The 22,555-nt window shown below is 43.0% G+C and overlaps 2 protein-coding genes and 1 pseudogene across 17 annotated transcripts; 1 reads left to right on the plus strand and 2 right to left on the minus strand.

Annotated features, from left to right (window-relative positions):
* Nucleotides 1–825: 825 nt before the first annotated feature.
* On the plus strand, nucleotides 826–2,365 carry LOC100593409 (keratin-associated protein 4-7). 13 transcript variants are annotated; one of them, XM_012497554.2, is made up of 4 exons: nucleotides 826–1,033; nucleotides 1,262–1,298; nucleotides 1,344–1,598; nucleotides 1,689–1,818. In XM_012497554.2, the coding sequence occupies exons 1-4, from the start codon at nucleotides 826–828 to the stop codon at nucleotides 1,816–1,818; spliced, it is 630 nt and encodes a 209-aa protein (XP_012353008.1). The 13 variants fall into 13 exon arrangements, with proteins under 13 accessions (XP_012353008.1, XP_030664067.1, XP_012353007.1 ...); XM_030808207.1 differs by having other exon boundaries at nucleotides 826–891; nucleotides 1,132–1,298; nucleotides 1,329–1,598; XM_012497553.1 differs by having other exon boundaries at nucleotides 826–977; nucleotides 1,098–1,328; nucleotides 1,569–1,818.
* A 6,087-nt stretch (nucleotides 2,366–8,452) lies between these two features.
* LOC100593988 (keratin-associated protein 4-9-like) lies at nucleotides 8,453–9,582 on the minus strand. 4 transcript variants are annotated; one of them, XM_004091387.1, is made up of 2 exons: nucleotides 9,230–9,582; nucleotides 8,453–9,199 (listed from the first exon to the last, which is right to left on the minus strand). In XM_004091387.1, exons 1-2 carry the CDS (start codon nucleotides 9,580–9,582, stop codon nucleotides 8,920–8,922), a joined length of 633 nt encoding a protein of 210 aa, XP_004091435.1. In that variant the 3' UTR covers nucleotides 8,453–8,919. The 4 variants fall into 4 exon arrangements, with proteins under 4 accessions (XP_004091435.1, XP_004091436.1, XP_003278340.2 ...); XM_004091388.1 differs by having other exon boundaries at nucleotides 8,920–9,214; nucleotides 9,365–9,582; XM_003278292.2 differs by having other exon boundaries at nucleotides 8,920–9,169.
* Nucleotides 9,583–21,663: 12,081 nt separating this feature from the next.
* LOC100605510 lies at nucleotides 21,664–22,082 on the minus strand (annotated as a pseudogene).
* Between the last annotated feature and the right edge of the window lie 473 nt (nucleotides 22,083–22,555).

Raw genomic sequence — 22,555 nt, forward strand, 5'->3', positions numbered from 1 at the left:
TGCTTGAACCCAGGAGGTGGAGGTTGCAGTGAGCCGAGATCATGCCACTGTACTCCAGCCTGGCTACAGATTGAGAATCTGTCAAAAAAAAAAAAAAAGTAAATCAAAACTTCCTACTCATAATGCATATACTGTAAGACATACAGCAAAATGTGTTTTTACCCTTTAAAGGCAGTGAGTCATGGGTAAGTATTTTTGCTGGAGGCTGTGGAATAAGATCTGACAGAGTTTAGAACTTGTTGGGATCTGACCATCTGCCCGACCATCTGAGATGCACACACGGGATCAGAGTCATCCTCATTACAGATGGGACATCCTTCCCCAAATGAGTGCTTCCTTCTAATTCCTTCACAACATTTCACCTGACCAGGACATTCTTTGACAACAAAAGATACATTCACATTATAAATTTTGTCCCCCATGATTTGCAGACAGCAATCTACAGGTAGGAGGGAGAGTCACAATTAAAAACAAAATGTCAGAGAGTCCTGTGACCAGTGCTTTGTAAAAGACACTGCATAGACCAGGGACAAAGGTGACCCCCCACTAATGAAGAAATATGACAAGCATTTCCAATGGAAACACAGGAGCACAGCAGGAAAAGGAAATGGGTTATTTTCTCTGTTTTGGAGTATTTAACTGGAAATACACAATGATGTAATTACATGATTAATTTTCCCAGTAGGTAAATAATAACAAGGAAATAATGACGTGGTGGCAACAGGCCTTCAGGAGGGTATAAAGGGGCTATGGACCCAGGAGACTCCCAAACACAAGAACTTCACTCTCCTAGAAACCCAACTAGATCCTTCACCCTCTGACACCATGGTCAACTCCTGTTGTGGCTCCGTGTGCTCTGACCAAGGCTGTGGCCAAGACCTCTGCCAGGAGACCTGCTGCCATCCCAGCTGCTGTGAGACCACCTGTTGCAGGACCACCTGCTGTCGCCCCAGCTGCTGTGTATCCAGCTGCTGCAGGCCCCAGTGCTGCCAATCGGTATGCTGCCAACCCACCTGCTGCCGCCCCAGCTGCTGTCAGACCACCTGTTGCAGGACCACCTGCTACCGCCCCAGCTGCTGTGTGTCCAGCTGCTGCAGGCCCCAGTGCTGCCAGTCTGTGTGCTGCCAGCCCACCTGCTGCCGCCCCAGCTGCTGTCAGACCACCTGTTGTAGGACCACCTGCTACCGCCCCAGCTGCTGTGTGTCCAGCTGCTGCAGGCCCCAGTGCTGCCAGTCTGTGTGCTGCCAACCCACCTGCTGTCGCCCCAGCTGCTGTCAGACAACCTGCTGCCGCCCCAGGTGCTGCATCTCCAGCTGCTGCCGCCCCAGGTGCTGCATCTCCAGCTGCTGCCGCCCCAGCTGCTGTGTGTCCAGCTGCTGCAGGCCCCAGTGCTGCCAGTCTGTGTGCTGCCAGCCCACCTGCTGCCGCCCCAGATGCTGCATCTCCAGCTGCTGTCGCCCCAGCTGCTGTGTGTCCAGCTGCTGCAGGCCCCAGTGCTGCCAGTCTGTGTGCTGCCAGCCCACCTGCTGCCGCCCCAGCTGCTGCATCTCCAGCTGCTGTCGCCCCAGCTGCTGTGTGTCCAGCTGCTGCAGGCCCCAGTGCTGCCAGTCTGTGTGCTGCCAGCCCACCTGCTGCCGCCCCAGCTGCTGCATCTCCAGCAGCTGCCACCCCTCTTGCTGTGAATCCAGCTGCTGCCGCCCCTGCTGCTGCCTGCGTCCAGTCTGTGGCCGAGTCTCCTGCCACACCACTTGCTATCGCCCAACCTGTGTCATCTCCACCTGCCCCCGCCCCTTGTGCTGTGCCTCCTCTTGCTGCTGAGCCCAGTACCCTGGCTCATCTCTCCCTTCACCGCAAGCCCACAGATGTAGACGATTCTTCTGTGCTGACTATTAGGACACATGGAGTGGGATTGATGTCATTCAGCAGGGTGGACCTCATGTTTCCAATGAGCCCATCACCATCCCGCTGACTCTGTGAAGATATTCTGGTTCATTTTAAACTCCCTCCCTTGCTTTCTTTTTCTTCCAGTCATGGCACCAAATACGAATTAATTTGTAATCCACTAGCTAAGAAATTATTCCAATCCTCTAAATTCCTCATTTTTAAAATCATTTTGAGCCTACAGAATATCCTTCCCAATGAGGTAGACATTATCTCCCTTTCAAACATTATTTGTCTGTCAGCCTTTCAGTCATTCTTTTCTCTTGTAATGGGAGGAGGCTGCCCCTTCCAAGCTCTCCTGCTTTCTCCCTGTTCTCTCTTTCTGTCTCTGTTTGTTCGAATTTGCCAGAATTTTTCTATTTTATTAGTTCTTTATCTTTATTGTGTTCACAAAATATATTGTATTAAACTTTTCATTTAGAAATCTTTTATTGTTTTTTGCATTTTTTGTGATAATTTTCACTGAATTTACTGATTCATGGGGGTGAGGTGGGAATGCAGTAGAAGGGGATTCTCAAAGCATGATTCCAAAGTAAGACTTCAGGTATGAACTAATAGTGCCAAACTGCTCCCATGTCACACATAAACTAAAATAAAATAAAAGCTGTTGATTGTTTCAATGTGATATATGGAATGGCTTGGGATAGGTAAAGCCCCCAGTATTGTTGTTTATAAGTTCATCCATGATTTTAGAACTTATGATACCATGGTGTGTCCGGAATTGGTGGGTTCTTGGTCTCACTGACTTCAAGAATGAAGCTGCGGACCCTCGCGGTGAGTGTTACAGCTCTTAAGGTGGTGCGTCTGGAGTTTGTTCCTTCTGATGTTCGCATGTGTTCAGAGTTTCTTCCTTCTGGTGGGTTCGTGGTCTCGCTGGCTCAGGAGTGAAGCTGCAGACCTTCTCGGTGAGTGTTACAGCTCTTAAGGCAGTGTGGACCCAAAGAGTGAGCAGTAGCAAGATTTATTGCAAAGAGCGAAAGAACAAAGCTTCCACAGTGTGGAAGGGGACCCGAGAGGGTTGCCACTGCTGGCTGGGGCAGCCTGCTTTTATTCTCTTATCTGGCCCCACCCAAGTCCTGCTGATTGGTAGAGCCCAGTAGTCTGTTTTGACAGGGTGCTGATCGGTGCATTTACAATCCCTGAGCTAGACATAAAAGTTCTCCACGTCCCCATCAGATCAGTTGGATACAGAGTATCAACACAAAGGTTCTCCAAGGCCCTGCCAGAGCAGCTAGATACAGAGTGTCGATTGGTGCATTCACTAACCCTGAGCTAGACACAGGGTGCTGATTGGTGTGTTTACAAACCTTGAGCTACAGAATACCAATTGGTGTATTTACAATCCCTGAGCTAGACATAAAGGTTCTCCAAGGCCCCACCCTGAGCTAGACACAGGGTGCTGATTGGTGTGTTTACAAACCTTGAGCTACAGAATACCAATTGGTGTATTTACAATCCCTGAGCTAGACATAAAGGTTCTCCAAGGCCCCACCAGAGCAGCTAGATACAGAGTGTCCATTGGTGCATTCACAGACCCTGAGCTAGAAATAGGGTGCTGATTGGTGTATTTACAATCCCTGAGCTAGACATAAAGGTTCTCCCCATCTCCACCAGACTCAGGATCCCAGCTGGCTTCACCCAGTGGATCCTGCACCAGGGCTGCAGGTGGAGCTGCCTGCCAGTCCCATGCTGTGTGCTCGCACTCCTCAGCCCTTGGGTGGTCGATGGGACTGGGCGCCGTGGAGCAGGGGGTGGCGCTTGTCAGAGAGGCTCGGGCCGCACAGGAGCCCATGGAGGGGGTGGGAGGCTCAGGCATGGCGGACTGCAGGTCCCGAGCCCTGCCCCGCAGGAAGGCAGCTAAGGTCCGGTGAGAAATCGAGCACAGCGCCGGTGCGCTGGCACTGCTGGGGGACCCAGTACACCCTCCGCAGCCGCTGGCCCGGGTGCTAAGTCGTTCATTGCCCGGGGTCTGCAGGGCCGGCTGGCTGCTCCAAGTGCAGGCCGCCAAGCCCATGCCCACCCGGAACTCCAGCTGGCCCACAAGTGCCACGTGCAGCCCCGGTTCCCGCTCACGCCTCTCCCTCCACACCTCCCTGCAAGCTGAGGGAGCCGGCTCCTGCCTTGGCCAGCCCAGAAAGGGGCTCCCACAGTGCAGCGGTGGGCTGAAGTGCTCCTCAAGTGCTGCCAAAGTGGGAGCCCAGGCAGAGGAGGCGCCGAGAACCAGGGAGGGCTGTGAGGAGAGCCAGCGAGGGCTGTGAGGACTGCCAGCACGCTGTCACCTCTCAATGGTAATACTCCTCACTCTTCTGTGTCATTCAAAAGGCACATCTCATCCTATTGCATTCCATCTTGATTCAAATCAGTTAAGGCAGACTCCAAATGTTATATAAGGGAATTTTGTTATTTTGTTGTCGGTGGACCAGTTCAGGTTCTTGAATTTGCTGTGCAAAAGAATTTGAGGGCCAATCCAAAGTAGGAGTAAGGGAAGAAGTTTGTTGCAAAGCAAAAGTACCCATTGAGAGGCAGAGTGGGCTGCTCAATGGGAGAGACAGCAGCTAGTGCTGTAAGAGGGATTCCTTTTATGGGAGCTACACATACATAATCAAAAAATACTGGCGAGGTCAAGTATGCAAAGGCAGACCTGCGGTTGGCACATGTGCTCAGGATCCACATGGGTCTAACACCCATCGCATGTATCATTAGCATATGAAATCTCCACCTAGGGGTGTTTTTCTTGTTGTGGTTGTTTTTACTATTAAAATGAGGAAAAGTTTACTATAAGCTGAACCTTGAGCCTAGCTGTGCATGCAGGACCCCAGCGAAGTCCCTGCCCACCCTCCCACCCACCCACCCATCCCAGGAAGGAATTTGTAGTTAATAGTTTCTTGGGCTTTTAGTGCAAACTGGCTAGAGATTGGGGAAGCTACATCAGGAATAAAGGGCTTTTGCTCTCTTTCCCAGGTTGTACTAGGTATCAGGAACTTGTAACCCTCTGGTTGTCTGCTGGTATTCTGTAGGACCCCTTATCTTGCGAAAGAGTTAGGTGCTGATGCACAAAGGTGCAAGTGAAACAAGCCTGCTGTGAAAGGCTCCTGCTGGGCTTCACACAGGGGACAAGTCAGTGTGGCCTTGTGAACCCCCAAAATCTGAGACAGGTCTCAGTTAATTTAGAAAGTTTATTTTGCCAAGGTTGGGGATGTACACCTGTGACACAGCCTCAGGAGGTTCTGAAGACATGTGCCCAAAGTGGTCAGAGCACAGCTTGGTTTTATACGTTTTAGGAAGACATGAGACATCAATCAACATATGTAAGATGAACATTGATTCGGTCCAGAAAAGGCGAGACAACTCTAAGCGGGGAGGGGCTTCCAGCTCATAGGTAGATAAGAGACAAATGGCTGCTTTCTTTAGAGTTTCTGATTGGCCTTTCCAAAGGAGGCAATCAGATATGCATTTAACTTAGCGAGCAGAGGAGTGACTTTGAACAGAATGGGAGGCAGGTTTGCCCTAAGCAGTTCCCAGCTTGACTTTCCCCTTTACCTTAGTGATTTCAGGGCCCCAGGGTTTATTTTCCTTTTACATTTCCCCCCTTTTCTTCTTAAAAATCTTTTTGAGAAAGCATTTCAGAAGAAAGTCAGTCTTTGGTCTCAAGTTTCATCTGCTATCTCACGGTTGGGATTGTTTATTCCTAGAGAGATAATTCCTGAGTTATTAGGAAAGTTCATTTTTAGCCAGCTGTGAAGTTTCATGTCCTATGAAGAGAAAATAGGGGAAGGAAGGGAGAAAAACAAAAATAAACAAAAGAACAATCCTGGAAAATCAATATGGGCCACATTACTCTGAAGTGCATACATCAGTAGGCAGCTATGAAAGTGGCTTATGTATGTAAATAGGTTCCTGGTATTTTCTTCTGAAGTTTAAATTCTCTAGCTTCAGTTCGCAGGGCTTTACAAAAGCACAGATGAGTTTTCAGTGACTCCAAATTAGGAAAAATGGGGGAAAGAAGAAGAAAAAAAAACTGAAAACAATCTTTTGAAGGCTTGTAGCCAAGAAAAATTAGAATTCAGTCCAAACTGTAGAAAATAATAAAAATGGAAAAACATTAGGCAAGACTAGAATCTAACAACAGGTGTACTATCATTTTTTGAAACAATTCTCTCTCCCGTTTCCCATTTTTACTAAAGACAAATCATGGCAGGGCTGATTTTCTTTATTATACTTGACCTGATTATTTGTATACAGCGTAGCCATAGTAATAATTTTTTTTGCATAAGCTTTTAAATTGGCTTTGATGGAACTGAAGCAGGATGTTTTCCTGACCCCCTTGTGGGACAGGAAGCAAACACAGAAACAAAGTGCATGGTTTTTTGATTCTTTTTGTTTGTTTTCTTCTTTTGCAGCTGCAAGGAATTTTAGCCAAATTAGACAGGCTTTGTTACACTTAATTTTGAATTCTCACTTGGATTTGACCAAGTCAGGTAGAGTTGGTCAAGTCTGATTGGGAGAAAGACCAAAACAAACAACAAAAAATTCCAACAATAGGATCACCAAGCACTCTAATGATAAGGAGAAAATAAGACCATCTGTCTGTTAAACTTTAGCCCAGACAAAGCCCCAGTTCAGCTACTTACCTAGGGATGGCTCTCAGGCTGAAGGCTGCCTTCTACCATCCTAGAAGCAGGAAAAAAACTCAAACTGGTCTTCCCTGCTGGGGGTGAGCTCAAACTCTACATGCCTTTCATCATCATGGAAGCAGGAAATATTGCCTTCCTTGTAAAGGAAGTAAAAGTAAATCTTGCCTTCCTCATAAGGAAGGCAAGTAAGCAAGTAAAACTCCAAAAACAAAAATAGGTGGGGCAGTTGTACAGCAAAATAAACTTTAGATCTTCACCAAATTTTGGGAGATCAGGGATTCTTTGGGGAGGGTGCTCCCAGACCTCAGCAAATTGTCCTATTGGTTTGAGCCATAAAGTTAGCTCATGCTATTCCCAGTCACCAACAGGATATTTGTCAAAGGTCAGGGGCATCTCCACTTGGAATCCCTTCACAATTACCAAAATGTTAACCTTGAAAATCTGAGACAGATCTCAGTTAACTGAGAAAGTTTATTTTGCCAAGGTTGAGGATACTCCAGTAACACAGCCTCAGGAAGTCCTGACGACATGTGTGTAAGGAGGTCAGATCACACTTTTGTTTTATACATTTTAGGGAGACATGAGACATCAATCAACGTATGTAAGATGAACACAGATTTGGTCCAGAAAAGGCAAGACAACTCGAAGGAAAGGCGGGACAACTCAAAGCTCGGAGGCGGCTTCCAGATCATAGGTATATAAGAGACAAATAGTTGCTTTCTTTTGAGTTTCTGATTAGCCTTTTCCAAGGAGGCAATCAGATATGCATTTATCTCAGTGAGCAGAGGGGTGACTTTGAATAGAATGAGAGGCAGGTTTGTCCTAAGCAGTTCCCAGTTTGCCTTTTCCCTATAGCTTAGTGATTTGGGGTCCCCAATATTTATTTTCCTTTCACAGCCTTCTAACCTTATTTATCCTCCCTCATGTTTAAGAAGGCATCATAACTCTATGATTAAGATCTGAGCAACATTTTTCTTAAAGCATCTGAAAAAATGTGAAGCTTATCAATGATATCTGAAGAAATCATCTTAAACTTGATTGGCTCAATAGCTTAGGGCCACTTCAGAGCTGGTAATATTCAAATAAAAGTAAAAACATCAAGAGCAGGTGCTCCTACTAGAATGCCAAGTTATAATCATTTGCCATATTCTTTCAGATTCAAATGAAGGCACCTCTGTTGGACATTCTAATTAGGATATGCACCCCAGCTGCGACCTACTCAAGGCTGTGAACTAATTCCAATAAAATAATTCTTGAAAAGTGAGCCTTGAAATTTTCAGCCTTTCTGGGTTTATATATATTAAAATGTTAAGTGTGGAGTTGTTTAAATTATAATGTAAACCCGCAGAGACCACACTCAGCAATATACTATGCTATCCAGATGAAATACAGCTCAATATGCTTTTTTGTCTCAGCGGAACTCACTGGGAAATAAAGCCCACTTTTTGATTATAAATTCCAAAATGTTGTTTATTGAGTGAAATGAATTCAGTACATGAAATTCTTTATAGAAGATTTCCCTTCTTTCATTGGTGTCTAATTTTCAGAAATTTGGTTTTATCTTTTTTGTCAAAATAGGGACGATAGTATTATGAGATATAATGTGTTAAAGATAAAATGTGTTCCAAGAGCTAAGGCATGAATTAAATCTGTCTTAATTTAGGATATTAAGACACATGTGCACACATACACACACACGCACACACATATACACACAACACTTCTATTCCAATACCTTAAATTATCTATATTCAATATAGCATGTATCTTCAAAGTGATTTCAACATGGGTTGCTCTTCCTGTGTCTTTCTGTAAAATATAATTGCCAGGGAATCAGTAAAATAATTATGAAAGCAACAGAGAATGATACCAATGAATTCTTACGTGCAGAAAAGTTTATTAGAAAGCAGAGATGCAACAAAGCATAAGAAATTCACACTAGCAGAACACAGAATATAACTGGGTGGCTGGATCTGAGGGTGCAACCTCAGTGACAAAACTGGTCCTGCAGATAATGTCTACCTCACTGAGAAGAAGAATAGGTACCTCAAAGTGATAAAGAAAATGAGGAAATTAGAGGATTGGAATAATTTATTAGCTAGTGGATTACAAATTAATTCACATTTGGTGCCACCACTGGAAGAAAAAGAAAGCAAGAGGGAGTTTAAAATGAACCAGAATGTTCTCAAAGAGTCAGTGAAATGGTGATGGGCTCATTGCAAACATGAGGTCCATCCTATTGAATGACATCAACCCCACTCCATGTGTCCTAATAGTCAGCAAAGTAGAAGGGTCTACATCTGTGGGCCAGTAGTGAAGGGGGAGATGAGTCAGGGCAGTGGGCTCAGCAGCAAGAGGAGGCACAGCACAAGGGGCGGGGGCAGGTGGAGATGACACAGGTTGGGCGATAGCAAGTGGTGTGGCAGGAGACTCGGCCACAGACTGGACGCAGGCAGCAGCAGGGGTGGCAGCAGCTGGATTCACAGCAAGAGGGGCGGCAGCAGCTGGAGATGCAGCAGCTGGGGCGGCAGCAGATGGGCTGGCAGCACACAGACTGGCAGCACTGAGGCTTGCAGCAGCTGGACACACAGCAGCTGGGGCGGCAGCAGCTGGAGATGCAGCACCTGGGGCGGCAGCAGCTGGAGATGCAGCACCTGGGGCGGCAGCAGGTTGTCTGACAGCAGCTGGGGCGACAGCAGGTGGGTTGGCAGCACACAGACTGGCAGTACTGGGGCCTGCAGCAGCTGGACACACAACAGCTGGGGCGGTAGCAGGTGGTCCTGCAACAGGTGGTCTGACAGCAGCTGGGGCGACAGCAGGTGGGTTGGCAGCATACCGATTGGCAGCACCGGGGCCTGCAGCAGCTGGATACACAGCAGCTGGGGCGGCAGCAGGTGGTCCTGCAGCAGGTGGTCTCACAGCAGTTGGGGTGGCAGCAAGTCTCCTGACAGAGGTCTTGGCCGCAGCCCTGGTCAGAGCACACGGAGCCACAACAGGAGTTGACCATGGTGTCAGAACGGGGAGGATCTGGGTGGGTTTCCAAGAGAGTGAAGTTCTTGGGTTTGGAGGTCTTCTGGGTCCATAGCCTCCTTTATACCCTGCTGAAGGCCCATTGCCATCACGTCATTATTTCCTTGTTATTATTTACCACGTGGAAAACTTAATCATGTAATTACATAATTGTGTGTTTCTAGTTAAATACTCCAAATGAGAGAAAATAACCCATTTCCTTTTCCTGCTGTGCTCCTGTGTTTCTATTGGAAATGCTTGTCATATTTCTTCCTTAGTGGGGGTCACCTTTGTCCCTGGTCTATGCAGTGTCTTTTACAAAGCACTGGTCACATGACCCTGACACTTTATTTCTAAATGTGATTCTCCCTCCTACCTGTAGATTACTCTCAGCAAATCATGGGGGACAATTTTTACAATGTAAATGTGTCTTTTGTTGTCAAAGAATGTCCTGGTCAGATGAAATGTTGGAAAGGAATTAGAAGGAAGGACTCATTTGGGAGAAGGATGTCCCATCTATAATGAAGATGACTCTGATTCCATGTGTGCTTCTTGAATGGCTGGGGAGATGCTCAGATCCCAAGGAAGTTATAAACACTGTGTCAGATCTCATTCCACCACTCCAAGTGAAAGTACTTAGCCATGACTCATTGCCTTTAAGGAGTAAAAACACATTTTTCTGGATGTCTTACAGTATAGGCATTAAGAGTAGGAAGTTTTGATTTATCTTTGATCATCAAAATTGCATGATGGATTTTTCATTGACAAAAGCATTTGTTATATGTAAACAATATTTAGAATTATTAAGCCTTCAATAATATTCATCCAAGACATTCTATTGGGTACTCTGGGTATAGAACAGATAAACCCTCCTCTTTTTCCTGCAGGTACTTTTATAAGACACATGCATAGGAAACAGAATTTGGAAAAATGAAAAGAATTACAATTATGTTCGTTAAAGAACTAAAATAAAAATGTATAGTATGTGGATAAGTTGTACACACCCTCAGTGTATGTATATTACTTGTGAAGTATTGACTATGTACCAGAGATTGTGCTAAATATCTTATATTTATTTCATTTTCACTCTTTATTACAACCTTATAAAGTAGTGTACATTCTTATTACTCTTTTAGCAGAATACTCAAAAGAAGCATTAAAAAGCTAAAACAAACAAACAAAATACTTGTCCAAGATTAAAGAGAAAGTAAGCCTAATATGTCTTAGTGTAGCCAAGAAAGCGATAAAGAATGCAATTTGCTAAGCTTGCTGAAACTGCTTCAACTTCTTGGAATGTTTCATCTTGTCCACTCTGCAAGCTCCTACTCATGTGTCAAAACCCAGTTAAATATTTCCTACTCAATAATATCTTTCCTGATAAGCTACCCCATTCATTTATCATTATTTCCTGCCTTGTGCTCATAATTTGATACATTCTACTGTATCATAGACATTTACTTCTTTCATTCCCCCATATGCAATGCAAATACCCTGAAGGCATGGGCTATGATGTTTCTTTTTGTTACCATGATACTCAGCACAGAGAAGACCGGTAATAAATGTTTGTTGAGTGAATGAAGGCTTTTTGATGACATAGAAGCATGTAAGGTCCTTTAAAAATGTATATATCTTTTGACTTCTGGATAAAAGAGAGGAAAACATTCCAAACAAGGAGATCAGAGTTTCATTTCAGGAAAACTACACTTATTTATGTGGTAAGTAACATGTCCCCTGATAAATAACATATGTGGAAAGTTGTGGAAGTTAGGGTTCCGTTTATAGAATGAGACTTGGTTATAAATAACCAGGAATACCGTGTCATCCCATTGTGGAAGGGAAAAGAGAGGGTGAGACAGAGAAAGAAGGAGTCAAAGTCATCCTTTCATAAGGAACCTACTCTTGTGATAACAACACTAATCCACTCATGAGGGTGGTGTCACCATGACCCAAACATCTCCTGTTAGGCCCCACCTCCCAACACTGCTGCATTGAGGATCAAGTTTCCAACACGTGAACTTTGAGGGACACATTCAAACCATTGCATTCCACCCTAGGCCCCCCAAATCCATGTCCTTCTCATAGGCAAAATATATTCATTTTATCCCAATAGTCCCAAAGTCATGTTCCAGCACCAACTTAAAAGTCAAAATGTAAATCTAAGAGTGTCATGTAAATCTGATATGAATGAGACTAAACACAGGGCTTATCCTGAGGCAAATTCTCCTCCATATGTGAACCTATTAAAGAAGTTAGCTAGTTCCAAAATCCAATGGTGGAAGAGGCATAGGATAGACAGGCCCATTCCAAAAGGGAGCAACAGGAAAGAAAAAAAGGGTAACTGGCCCCAGATGAGTCCAACAGGGGAGACAGCATTAAATCTTAAGACTGGAGAATAACCTTTGACTCCATGTGCTGCCTCCTGGATGTGCCCGCCATGGGCACATAGTGTTAGGCCCCAAATGCCTTCAGATAGCCCTGCCCCATGGCTTTACTGGGCTCAGCCCATGCAGCAGCTATCTGATTGGAGTCTCTGCCTGCAGCTCTCTCAGGCTAGTATTGCAGGCTGATAGTTCTACAGTTCTAGGGTCTCAGTGGCTGCTCTGACCCCCTGTTTTCCTGAGCATGGCTCTAAGAGGACCTCTCTGCTGTGGCTACACCCCTATGGCAGGCTGTCAGAAACATCCTTTCAAACCTAGGTGGACCACCATGGCCCCACAACTCCTGCAGCCTGTGTATCTATAGTCAGTACTACATGAACGCCACCAAGGCTTATAGTTTGTGCCCTCTGCAGCAGCAGCACAAGTTTCATCCAAGCCTGCTTGAGCCACAACTGGAGCAGCAAAGGGGCGCTGTGCTAGAATGTGGAGAGTACCAAGCCCTTTCTGACCTCAAGATTCTCTCATTCGGAGCCTGCGATGGGAGGAATAGCTTCAACAATCTCTGAAATGCCTTCAGAGTCATTCTCCCATTGATTTGATGAACAGCACCTAGCTTCCTTCTATTCATATCAATCCTTGTATCAAAGGATTACTTGGCCACACCCTTGCATGCTTTTTCATTCTTTATATGGTCAGGCTGCACATTTTCTACATCTATACTTTCTGTTTCCCTTTTAATTGTGAATTCCACCTTTAAATCATTTCTTTCCTCTTGCATTTTACTATACGCAGTTCACAGACTCCAAGCAGCTCCTTCAACATTTTTCTTGGAAATTTCTTCCCCCGATATACTGGTTCATCTTTCTTTAACTCTGCCTTCCGTAAAGCCCTTGGACATGAACATAATTCAATCAAGTCCTTTGCCACTTTGTAACAAGGATGGCCTTTACTCCAGTTTCCAATTTTTGTTCCTCATTTCCGTCTGAGATCTCATCAGAATAGCCTCTATTGTCCATATTTCTCTCAGCACTCTGGCCATAACCACCTAACTAATCTATAAGAAGATTCAGACTTTCCCTACAGCTATTATTTTCTTCTGAGCCCTGACCAGAATCACCCTTAATGCTCTCTTCATAGCATTACAGTAGTCCTTCCCTATCTGTGGATTTAATTTCCACAGTTTCAGTTACTTATGGTCAACCATGGTTCTAATATAGTGAATGGAAGATTCCAGAAATAAACAATTTGTAAGTTTTAAATTGCATGCCATTCTGAGTTGTATGACGAAATATCACCAATCCTGCTCTGTCTTGCCTAGGACAAATGTCCTCCCTGTGTCCATACTGTATACATGACCACCCTTTAATCCCCCAGTAATTACCTCAGTTACCAGACTCACTGTTGCAGTATTGTAGGATATGCAGTGCTTGCTTTCAAATAACCCTCATTTTACTTAATAATGGCCCCAAAGTGCAGGCCACACTAATTTGGTTGACTTGGACTTTAGAAAATAATGTCACTTAATGCTATTCTGCCATAAAATCATAATAAAATCATATATTTTGTAGCAACATGGATGGAACTGGAGATCATTATCTTAAATGAAACAAGTCAGACACAGAGAGACAAATATCGCATATTCTCACACATGGGGGCTACATAATGTGTGCGCATGGACATAGAGAGTAGAATGATAGACCACGGACACTCAGAAAGCTTAGAGAGTGAGAGTGGGGTTGACAATGAGAAATTACTTAATGAGTACAGTTTATGTTACTCATGTGATGATGGCCTAAAAGCCCTGACTTGCTAATTATGCAATCTATGCATGTAACAAAGTCACACTTGTACCTCAAAACTTAAAAAATAAAATAAAACAATAATGTAATTTAGCTTGTTCCCAATACATTTAAACATAATTAAGCATCATAGCTAAAGAATGCTTCTAAGTGATGAGGTTCAAGGCTCAAGTACAGAATAATATGATTCACTTGCAATTAGCACAAAGTACATTCATGCTAGGTTAAATATATCTTCCATAATTACATTTACCTTCCCAATTTGCCCATGAATTTTTTGGAAGATGCCAATTTTCACTGGGTACAGGCCAGGGAAAATTAGCCTGCACATGTCCCAAATTAATAAGATTTTGTTGTATGATGATAAATTACAGCAAGAAATTTAAGAAGTGTAGGAGATATTCGGGACATTGTCCTAATTCTTTTCTATGATGTAACCTGATCATCAGAATTTCAGGTAATATGTCAGTCAAGTAATGAATTATTGCCCCAACACACAATACTCCCAGGAATGCATAATGCCAATGGAATAGAATAGAATAGAATAGAACAGAACAGAACAGAACAGAACAGAACAGAACAGAACAGAACAGAACAGAATAGAATAGAATAGAAGAATAGAATAGAGCAAAAGTGAATCACTGATGCCACAGTCTTCAATGTTGAGAATATTCACAGGGTTATGTAGGATTGGCTTAGGGCCTTGAAGAGCCCTGTGTAACTCACAGTTGGGATCACAGTAGCAGGTCCATGTGTGCAGATGAGCTTTACATTGGTCAGAAATGTTCTTTTGGAAGGCCTTTGTTGGGTTTGATATAATCGGAAATTAGGAGTCCTATAAAGCTGTAGATCATCATTCACTTATCTATTCAACAATGGTTGAGACCTCTCTCATTCTGTTCTACAGACTATGCAGGAACTTCCATACTACTTGTTCTTTAAGACTTAGGTGCTATTACCTCCTCCAGCAAACCTTTCCTGATGCTCTCTGCCCAAGCCACCTCTCCCTTAAGTTACCCTCTTCTAAGATCCTGCTAGCATGCTCCTCATGTGTTTCATATTGTTGAATTTATTTTTAGCTTTTTGAAAGCTTTTTGGAGATATAATTGACAAGTAAAAATTGCATATATTCAAGGTGTACAAAATAATGCTTTGATATATATATACATTGTGAAATAGATGACCACAATCAAACTAATTAACATATCAATCACCTCACATAGTTATTCTTTTTGTGGTGAAAATACTTGTGTTCTAGCAAACTTCAAGTGTACAATACAGTATTGTTAACTACAGTCACATCGCCATACATTCAATTTCCAGAACTTACTCATTTTGGATAGCCGAAACTTTATACTCTTTGACCAACATCTACCCATTTCTTCCTCATTCTACCCCAGGCAACCACCATATAAGTCAGATCATGTAGTATTGGTCTTTCTGTGTCCAGCTTATTTCACTTAGCTTAATGTCCTCTGGGTTCATCCATGTTGTTATAAATGATAGGATTTCCTTCTTTTTAAAGGCTGAATTGCATTGTGAATAATGACATTTATACACATTTTCTTTATCCACTCACTCATCTGTGGATGGGCACGTAGATGTTTCTGTATCTTAGCAGTTGTGAATAATGCTGCAATGTACATACAAGTGCAGATATCTTCAAGATAGTGATTTTATTTATTTTGGATATATATCCAGAAGTGGAATTGCTGGTTCACAGGTGAGTTTTATTTTTAATTTTTTGAGGACCCTCCATACAGTTTTCCATAATGGCTGCATCAAGTTACATTCCCACCAACAATGTATAAGAGTTCCCTTTATGGCTGGGCGTGGTGGCTCACGCTTGTAATTCCAGCACTTTGGGAGGCCGAGGCGGGCGGATCACGAGGTCAGGAGATCGAGACCATGGTGAAACCCCGTCTCTACTAAAAATACAAAAAAAAAAAAAAATTAGCCAGGCGTGGTGGCGGGCGCCTGTTGTCCCAGCTACTCGGAGAGGCTGAGGCAGAAGAATGGCATGAACCTGGGAGGCGGAGCTTGCAGTGAGCCGAGATCGCGCCACTGCACTCCAGCCTGGGTGACAGAGCGAGACTCCGCCTCAAAAAAAAAAAAAAAAAAGAAAGAGTTCCCGTTCCCTTTACACCACATCCTTGCCAACACTTATCTTTTGACTTTTTGATAATAGCCATCCTAACAGGCGTGAGGTAATATCTTATTGTGGTTTTCATTATCACTTCCCTGATGATTAGTGATGTTGAGCACCTTTTCAAAGACTACATTTGATAGTACTTTAGAATTCTCAGGTCAGTTGGGAAGTTGGAACACAAAGGGAGAGGAAAAATGGTGGCTGTTGGATAGAGAGGGATGTAAGAGCTAAATTCTCATCACACGTAACAGTGGGCCAATAGATAATATCTAAACTTTAAAAGTCAGGAAGTAGTAGTGTAACCACACCATTTAGAAATATCTTTTTCCTGGAGTTCTTCCTCCAAAACCCTCATCTTACTGTTCTCCTCTTCACTGATTGCTTTCTAGGCTTGCTGTACGGTTGTCATTTTTGGATTTACCTTGAATGCAGTTCTGATTTTCTGTCTTGAAATTCCTGTTTTCTGAATCTATGTTCTCCTCTTTGTCAACTTCTTCTTCATTTTGGTGGTGCACATCCTCCAGACGTTACTTTAGAAAGGGTGCAGGGACAATAAGGATTTTTTTGGACTTTTCATATCTGAAAACGTTACTATTCCTTTGTTTCTATTTGGTAGTTTGGCCAGGCATGGAATTCTAGGCTAAAAAACATCCCACTGAGAAATTTTAAGGCATTTCCCATTGTCTTCTGGCTTCTGGTGTTGATGTTGAAAAGTGTGATGCCATTTTGCCTCCTGAACCTTGGTATGGGAACCACATATTATTTTCCTCATTGGATGCTTTTAGTACCATTTTCATATCCCTAATATTCTGAGATTTCACAGTGATGTATCTTGATGTGAGCCTTACATTCACTGTTCTCAGCACTGGTGGTCTTTTAATCTGTAGCTCCCTTCTGAAAGAAATTTTCTTATACTATTTCTTTGATAGTTTTCTCCCTTGTATTTCCTTTCTTCCTTCCTTCCTTCCTTTTTCCCTCCCTCCCTCCCTTCCTCTTTCTGTTTCCTTTTCTTCCTCTCTTCCTTCCTTTCTTTCTTTCTTCCTCTTCTTTCTTTCTTTTCCTTCCTTCCTCTTTCTCTTTCTTTCTCTCCTTTCCTTCCTCCCTCCCTTCTTTCCTTCCTCCCTCCCTCCTTCCCATCTTCCTTCCTTCCTTTTCTTTCTTTCTTTCTTTCTTTCTTTCTTTCTTTCTTTCTTTCTTTCTTTCTTCTTTCTTTCTTTCTTTCTTCTTTCTTTCTTCTTTCTTTCTTTTTTCTTTCTTCTTTTTCTTTCTTTCTTTCCTTTCTTTCTTTTCTCTCTTTCTCTCTTTCTTTCTCTTTCTCATTCTCTCTTGCTTTCTTTCTTTCTCCCTTCCCTTCCCATCTTCTTTTTTCCTTTTGAGACAAGACTTCACTATGTTGCCCAGGCTGGCTTCAATTCCTGGGCCCAAGGGACCCTCTCACCTCAGCCTCCCAAGTAACTGGGATTATAGGCACAGGCCACCATTACACCTGACTCCTTATGTTTTCTCATCTGTCTTTCTAAAATTTTTCTTGAGTGGTAGATCTCCCGAATTGATCCTCTTTGTTATTATATTTTCTTTAATGTCCATTTCTTTCACTTCTTTTTATAATTTTTTTTTACATATCTTCAAGACAGGAGAACAAATTATTTGACTTCTTGTTCTACTTTACCTTCCAAACATTTTACTGAACTTTTTTCTAATTTTTTCTATCACATTTTAATTCTCAAGGTTTCACTAGAATTCTCTGACTGCTCCTGTTTGTTAGAATCTTGTTTTTATTTCAAAGAGAATTTCTTCTCTTAGCTCTCTTGAGTATTTTATGTATAGTAGTTCTTGTTTTATAATTTTTTAGTTCTATTCTGCTCCCTGTATTTTCTCTTCCTGTCAAATTTGTTTTTCCCCCTTTTTCTTTTTTTCTTTTTAAATTAGTGTGAATTGTCAGGCTGGAGACATTTTCCAAGTGTCTGCAGCATATTGGTTAACATGGCACTAAAAAGCCAATTGAAATTTCTGTGTGGACAGCAGGGCTTGTTAATTGATCTCTTCACCTCCCCTCCCCTTCATCCACCAAAAGGAAGTCAAGATTTATATGTTTAGTTTCTTTAGAGGAGAATCTTCCAATATCCTGCTTGGAAGGCTTATGGCCATCAGAGTCCTGGATGCTGAGCACAGTGCTCAGATTTTCACTGCATGAGTGTTTTCTGTTCTATTCTTGACTTTTGTTCACTCTAGTATTCCCAAATCTGGAGTCTCTCTCACTAAATTTTCTGGAAAATAACCCTTGTTTCTCCTGGTTGGAAGTGGGGGAGGCCTAATGACCAACTTTGTAGGGTGGGGTAGGGATCCAGGGGTCGAAGCAGCCCTCTGCCTACCCTGCCTTCAGTATTACCTGGTGCCTCGGGCTTCTGAGCCTTTCTGAGGATTCAAGGAAAACCAGCTTTACACTCTGTGGTACTCTCTCTGTATGCATTCACGTTGTAGCTCCTTTTGTTATCTTTAGTTGACCACCATTGCTCTTGCCCCAAATTTGCTGCACTTTCTTATCTGCTGTTGTCTCCTGTCCTAAGAAAATAAGATGAGGGTTTCTGTTTTTTTAACACCTTTTAAAAGTTGGTGCATCATAATGGATTCAAAGAGGATAAGAGGACATAAAAGTTTATTTTCTGACATTTTAAGGAGCTGCTATTACTAAACTGTTAAAATTAGACTTAGTATCTCATATATACACTCCCCCTTAAGTGTTTCTGAAGTAAACTAGTGCCCATGCTCCAGATGTTGGTGAGATTCTTTCTTTGTGTTTCCAAAGCATGTTAAATAATCCTGAAGGTTAATTTTATTTTTCAATATTTTATTCACTCCTAAACTGCATTGAAGGGCAAAAAAAACTGTGGCATGCCTGTGGTCCCAGCTACTTGGGAGGCTGAGGCAGGAGGACAGCTTGAGTCCAGGAGTTGGAGCTTGCAGTTGAGCTGAAATGGTGCCACCACACTCCAGCTTAGGTGACAGAACCAGACCCTGTTATTTTGATCCACACAAGCTATTGGTCATGTGTGAAGGCAATGGAAAGACTTCCTCATAGATTCAAGGACTCGGGATATATAACTTCCCTTTAAAATTCCTTTAAGAAATGTTCCCATTGACTGAAATATAAGTCAAAATAAAGAATTCCATTACAGTATAGGTGTCATGCATAAAATAATGGTTCTGAGAGATGAAGCTGATAAAATTTAAAAAGATTCAAATATATTCTAAAAGTAGTAGGGGATAAAAAATAGCAAAGAATACACAAGTGGTAGGAAAATAAAAAGTGGGGTAACAATACCTATATTTTCTGGTAATAAAGTGGGCATGGTGGCTCGCACCTGTAATCCCAGCACTTTGGGAGACCAAGGTGGGTGGATTGCTTGAGCTCTGGAGTTCGAGACCAACCTGGGCAACATAGTGAGACCCTGCCTCTACAAAAAATACAAAAATTAGCTAGACATGGTGGTGCATGCCTGTGGTCCTAGCTACTTGGGAGGCTGAAGTAGCTAGGGGAGGTTGGCTTGAGCCATGGAGTTGAAGTTTGCAATGAGCTGACACGGTGCCACTGCACTCCAGCTTAGGTGACAGAGCCAGATCCTGTCTTTCAAAAAATTCAAAAATGAAGATAACATATTTATAAATGTGTATGTGCCATAGAAAAGATCATAGAAATGAACAAAACAAATATAGTTTTGCAATATACAGATATGACAGAATAGGCATCATTACTAGTTTGAGGCTCTGATAGATTTCTCAGGCCTAGGTACTTAAGCAATACTGAAACGAGAAACAGCTTGTATAGACCATTTATGGTCCTGGAATAAATTGAAAAGGATGCCTGAGCCCAAAGATATGATTCTCATGTCACATTACCATATCAATTTTCGAATATGTTGTTTTGAGTTTTGTGCTGGCTTTACTTTTTTATTTTCCTCTTCAGCTAAAAGTTTTGCCTAGAGCTCTTGAGCCTACTGATATCATTTTGATTGATATCATTTTGAAATGGAAGGAAATGGCTTCAAAAGACACAGGAAATACAATATGAGCTGAACTCCCAATGCAAAAGGGAATCTCAAAGTTATAAAGGAAACACAGGCAGCTGGGTGACTTGATCCAGGTCATGTGTAGTGAGCCCTAAACTTTGCATGTCTCATAGTTAGACCTGCATGCAAACTCTGCAACTGGAGCTTTAACGGAGCATGAGTGGATGAATATCATTAATGGGTCAATGAAGCATCTCAAAAATAGAACTCAACTGCAATTCCAATTTGGTTTCCATCACTTTCTTTCCCATAGTGACGTGTTTCATCACTCATGCTCGCTGATTTTCCCACTGACTCTATGGCTTCAGCCTAAAATTATGCCTCTTATTTTTCCATAGAACTCACCATGAATTAATCTTGACATATCCCTCCTCCTTAAAAGGACTATAATTTTTTAAATGTCTTTTTAATAATACTACCCTTCATAAAGATATAAACAGTCGGCTGTGATTTGATTCTCCTTCACATAATCTTATGTGTTTGAGACCTGTGCATGTTACCCTGAATTTTCAGAATTGACACATTTTATTTCTATGAATCAATCCTTCCGTATGTATTACTTTTCTTCAATAGAGAAGAGTCCTTTTTCTCACTAATATTACAAACATACTCTCCTTGACATATGCATTTAAATTAAATCCATGATTAATTGAATTAATTGAGTGGAGAGGGAAAGGAAAGAAAAATAACTTTCAGTCCAGGCGTGGTGGCTCACGCCTATAATACCAGCACTTTGGGAGGCCAAGACAGGCGGATCACCTCAGGTCAGGGGTTCGAGACCAGCCTGATGAACATGGAGAAACCCCGTCTATATTAAAAATACAAAATTACCCGGGCATGGTGGTTCATGTCTGTAATCCCAGCTACTTGGGAGGCTGAGGCAAGAGAATCACTTGAACCTGGGAGGCAGAGGTTGCCGTGAGCTGAGATCATGCCACTGCACTCCAGCCTGGGAAAGAAGAGAGAAACCCCATCTAAAAAACCCCATCCCTCACACACAAAAAAAAAAAAAATCCACGATTTTATTGTGAGTTGCCTGAGGGATGAGAAGTGGGTCTCATTCATTTTATGCAATTCCCAGAGCCCAATAGCTTGCTAATTGGGTCTTAATTTAATTACAGTAAAAATTGACTTCTTGTTTTGTCTCAATAAACTTGATGGCAGGTAAAGTGAGCAATCTGTTTTGGATAAAAAAATGAATTATTTGGCATTTTCTCTAATACAGGCTTTGGCTGATACATATAACATCAATTTTTTTGTTATTGCCCATACAATAGGAACCCAAACCATTTTCCAAATAAATAATCAACACTAAGAAGAACTGAAAGGTCACAAATGTTTTTGATACCAAGAGAGTATTTATTGAGATATAGTTACTCTACCAGACGTAATTCATTGCAAAGTCCAGGCCACACTCAGCAATTGTAAGCTTAGAAGCCTGTTCCAATGAAATAGTGTGAAATATCTGGTCATCTGACTGCACACCAAGCATAGAAGTTGGAGGTTTTGTAAGATATTCATTTAAATTGTTGCTTTTAAAATAGTTGCTTGATGGAATGAACAATGAGCTACATAAATGTAGTGGTGGATCAGAGCAAGGCCAGGTCCAGTGGAGAAGGGGAATGAGAATGACTGGTACACTGACAACATGGTGGTTGAACCAGGGCTGGTGGTCAGGAATGAAGTTCAATAGCAAGAGGATTCATAGGAGACTGGGCCACAGCAGGTGGTCTGGGAGCAGACTGGACGGTAGCAGCTGGACACACAGCAGCCGGGGTGGCAGCAGCTAGAAGTGCAGCAGAAGGGTGGCAGCAGGAAGGCTGGCAGCACTGGGGTTTATAACAGCTGGGCCTGGAGCAGCTGGCCACACAGCAGCTGGGGCGGCAGCAGCTAGAAATGCCACAGCTGGGGCAGCAGCAGGTGGGCTGGCAGCACAGGGACTGGCAGCACCGGGGCCTGCAGCACCTGGACACACAGCAGCTGGGATGATAGTGGGTGGTTTTGCAGCAGGTGGTCTGGCAGCAGCTGGGGCAGCAGCAGGTCTGGCAGAGGCCTTGGCCACAGCTCTGTTCAGAGCAGACAGAGCCACAACAGAAGCTGACCATGGTATCAGACGAGAATTGCAGATGACAAGCAGGAGGCACTTCTTCCCGTACAATGTGTCTCCATGTGGTTCAGGGACATAGCCACCCTCATCAAGCAACAAGATGAATGGTCTTTGACCCACACAAGCTCCACCAGAAATACTGATACCCTCTTAAGTCACTAAGTCTTTGGTCTTTCCCGCCTTGTAAAAAAGCTTGGCTCTTTATGCCATACTTCACAGAGCCCTACTCCTGATTCATGTTCTTGAGAATACAAAGTCACAGTTGTATTTGAATTTAGGCCACAGTCTTATGGATGGGATTGCACTCAGCAAGGAGTTGATGAGAAGGTCATGGGCTTGGACTCTTCTTGGTCAGGCTATGGCAGAAGCTCAAGCTGGAACAGTGCTTCACTAAGGAGCCTCAGGCTCAGCCCCCTGCCCTCCCACAGAGGAATGGCAGGTGCCAGCCCCTTTATACTAGGATGAAGGCCA

Source organism: Nomascus leucogenys, unplaced genomic scaffold (assembly GCF_006542625.1).
Source record: "Nomascus leucogenys isolate Asia unplaced genomic scaffold, Asia_NLE_v1 Super-Scaffold_285, whole genome shotgun sequence".
NCBI classification, from domain to species: Eukaryota; Metazoa; Chordata; class Mammalia; order Primates; family Hylobatidae; genus Nomascus; species Nomascus leucogenys.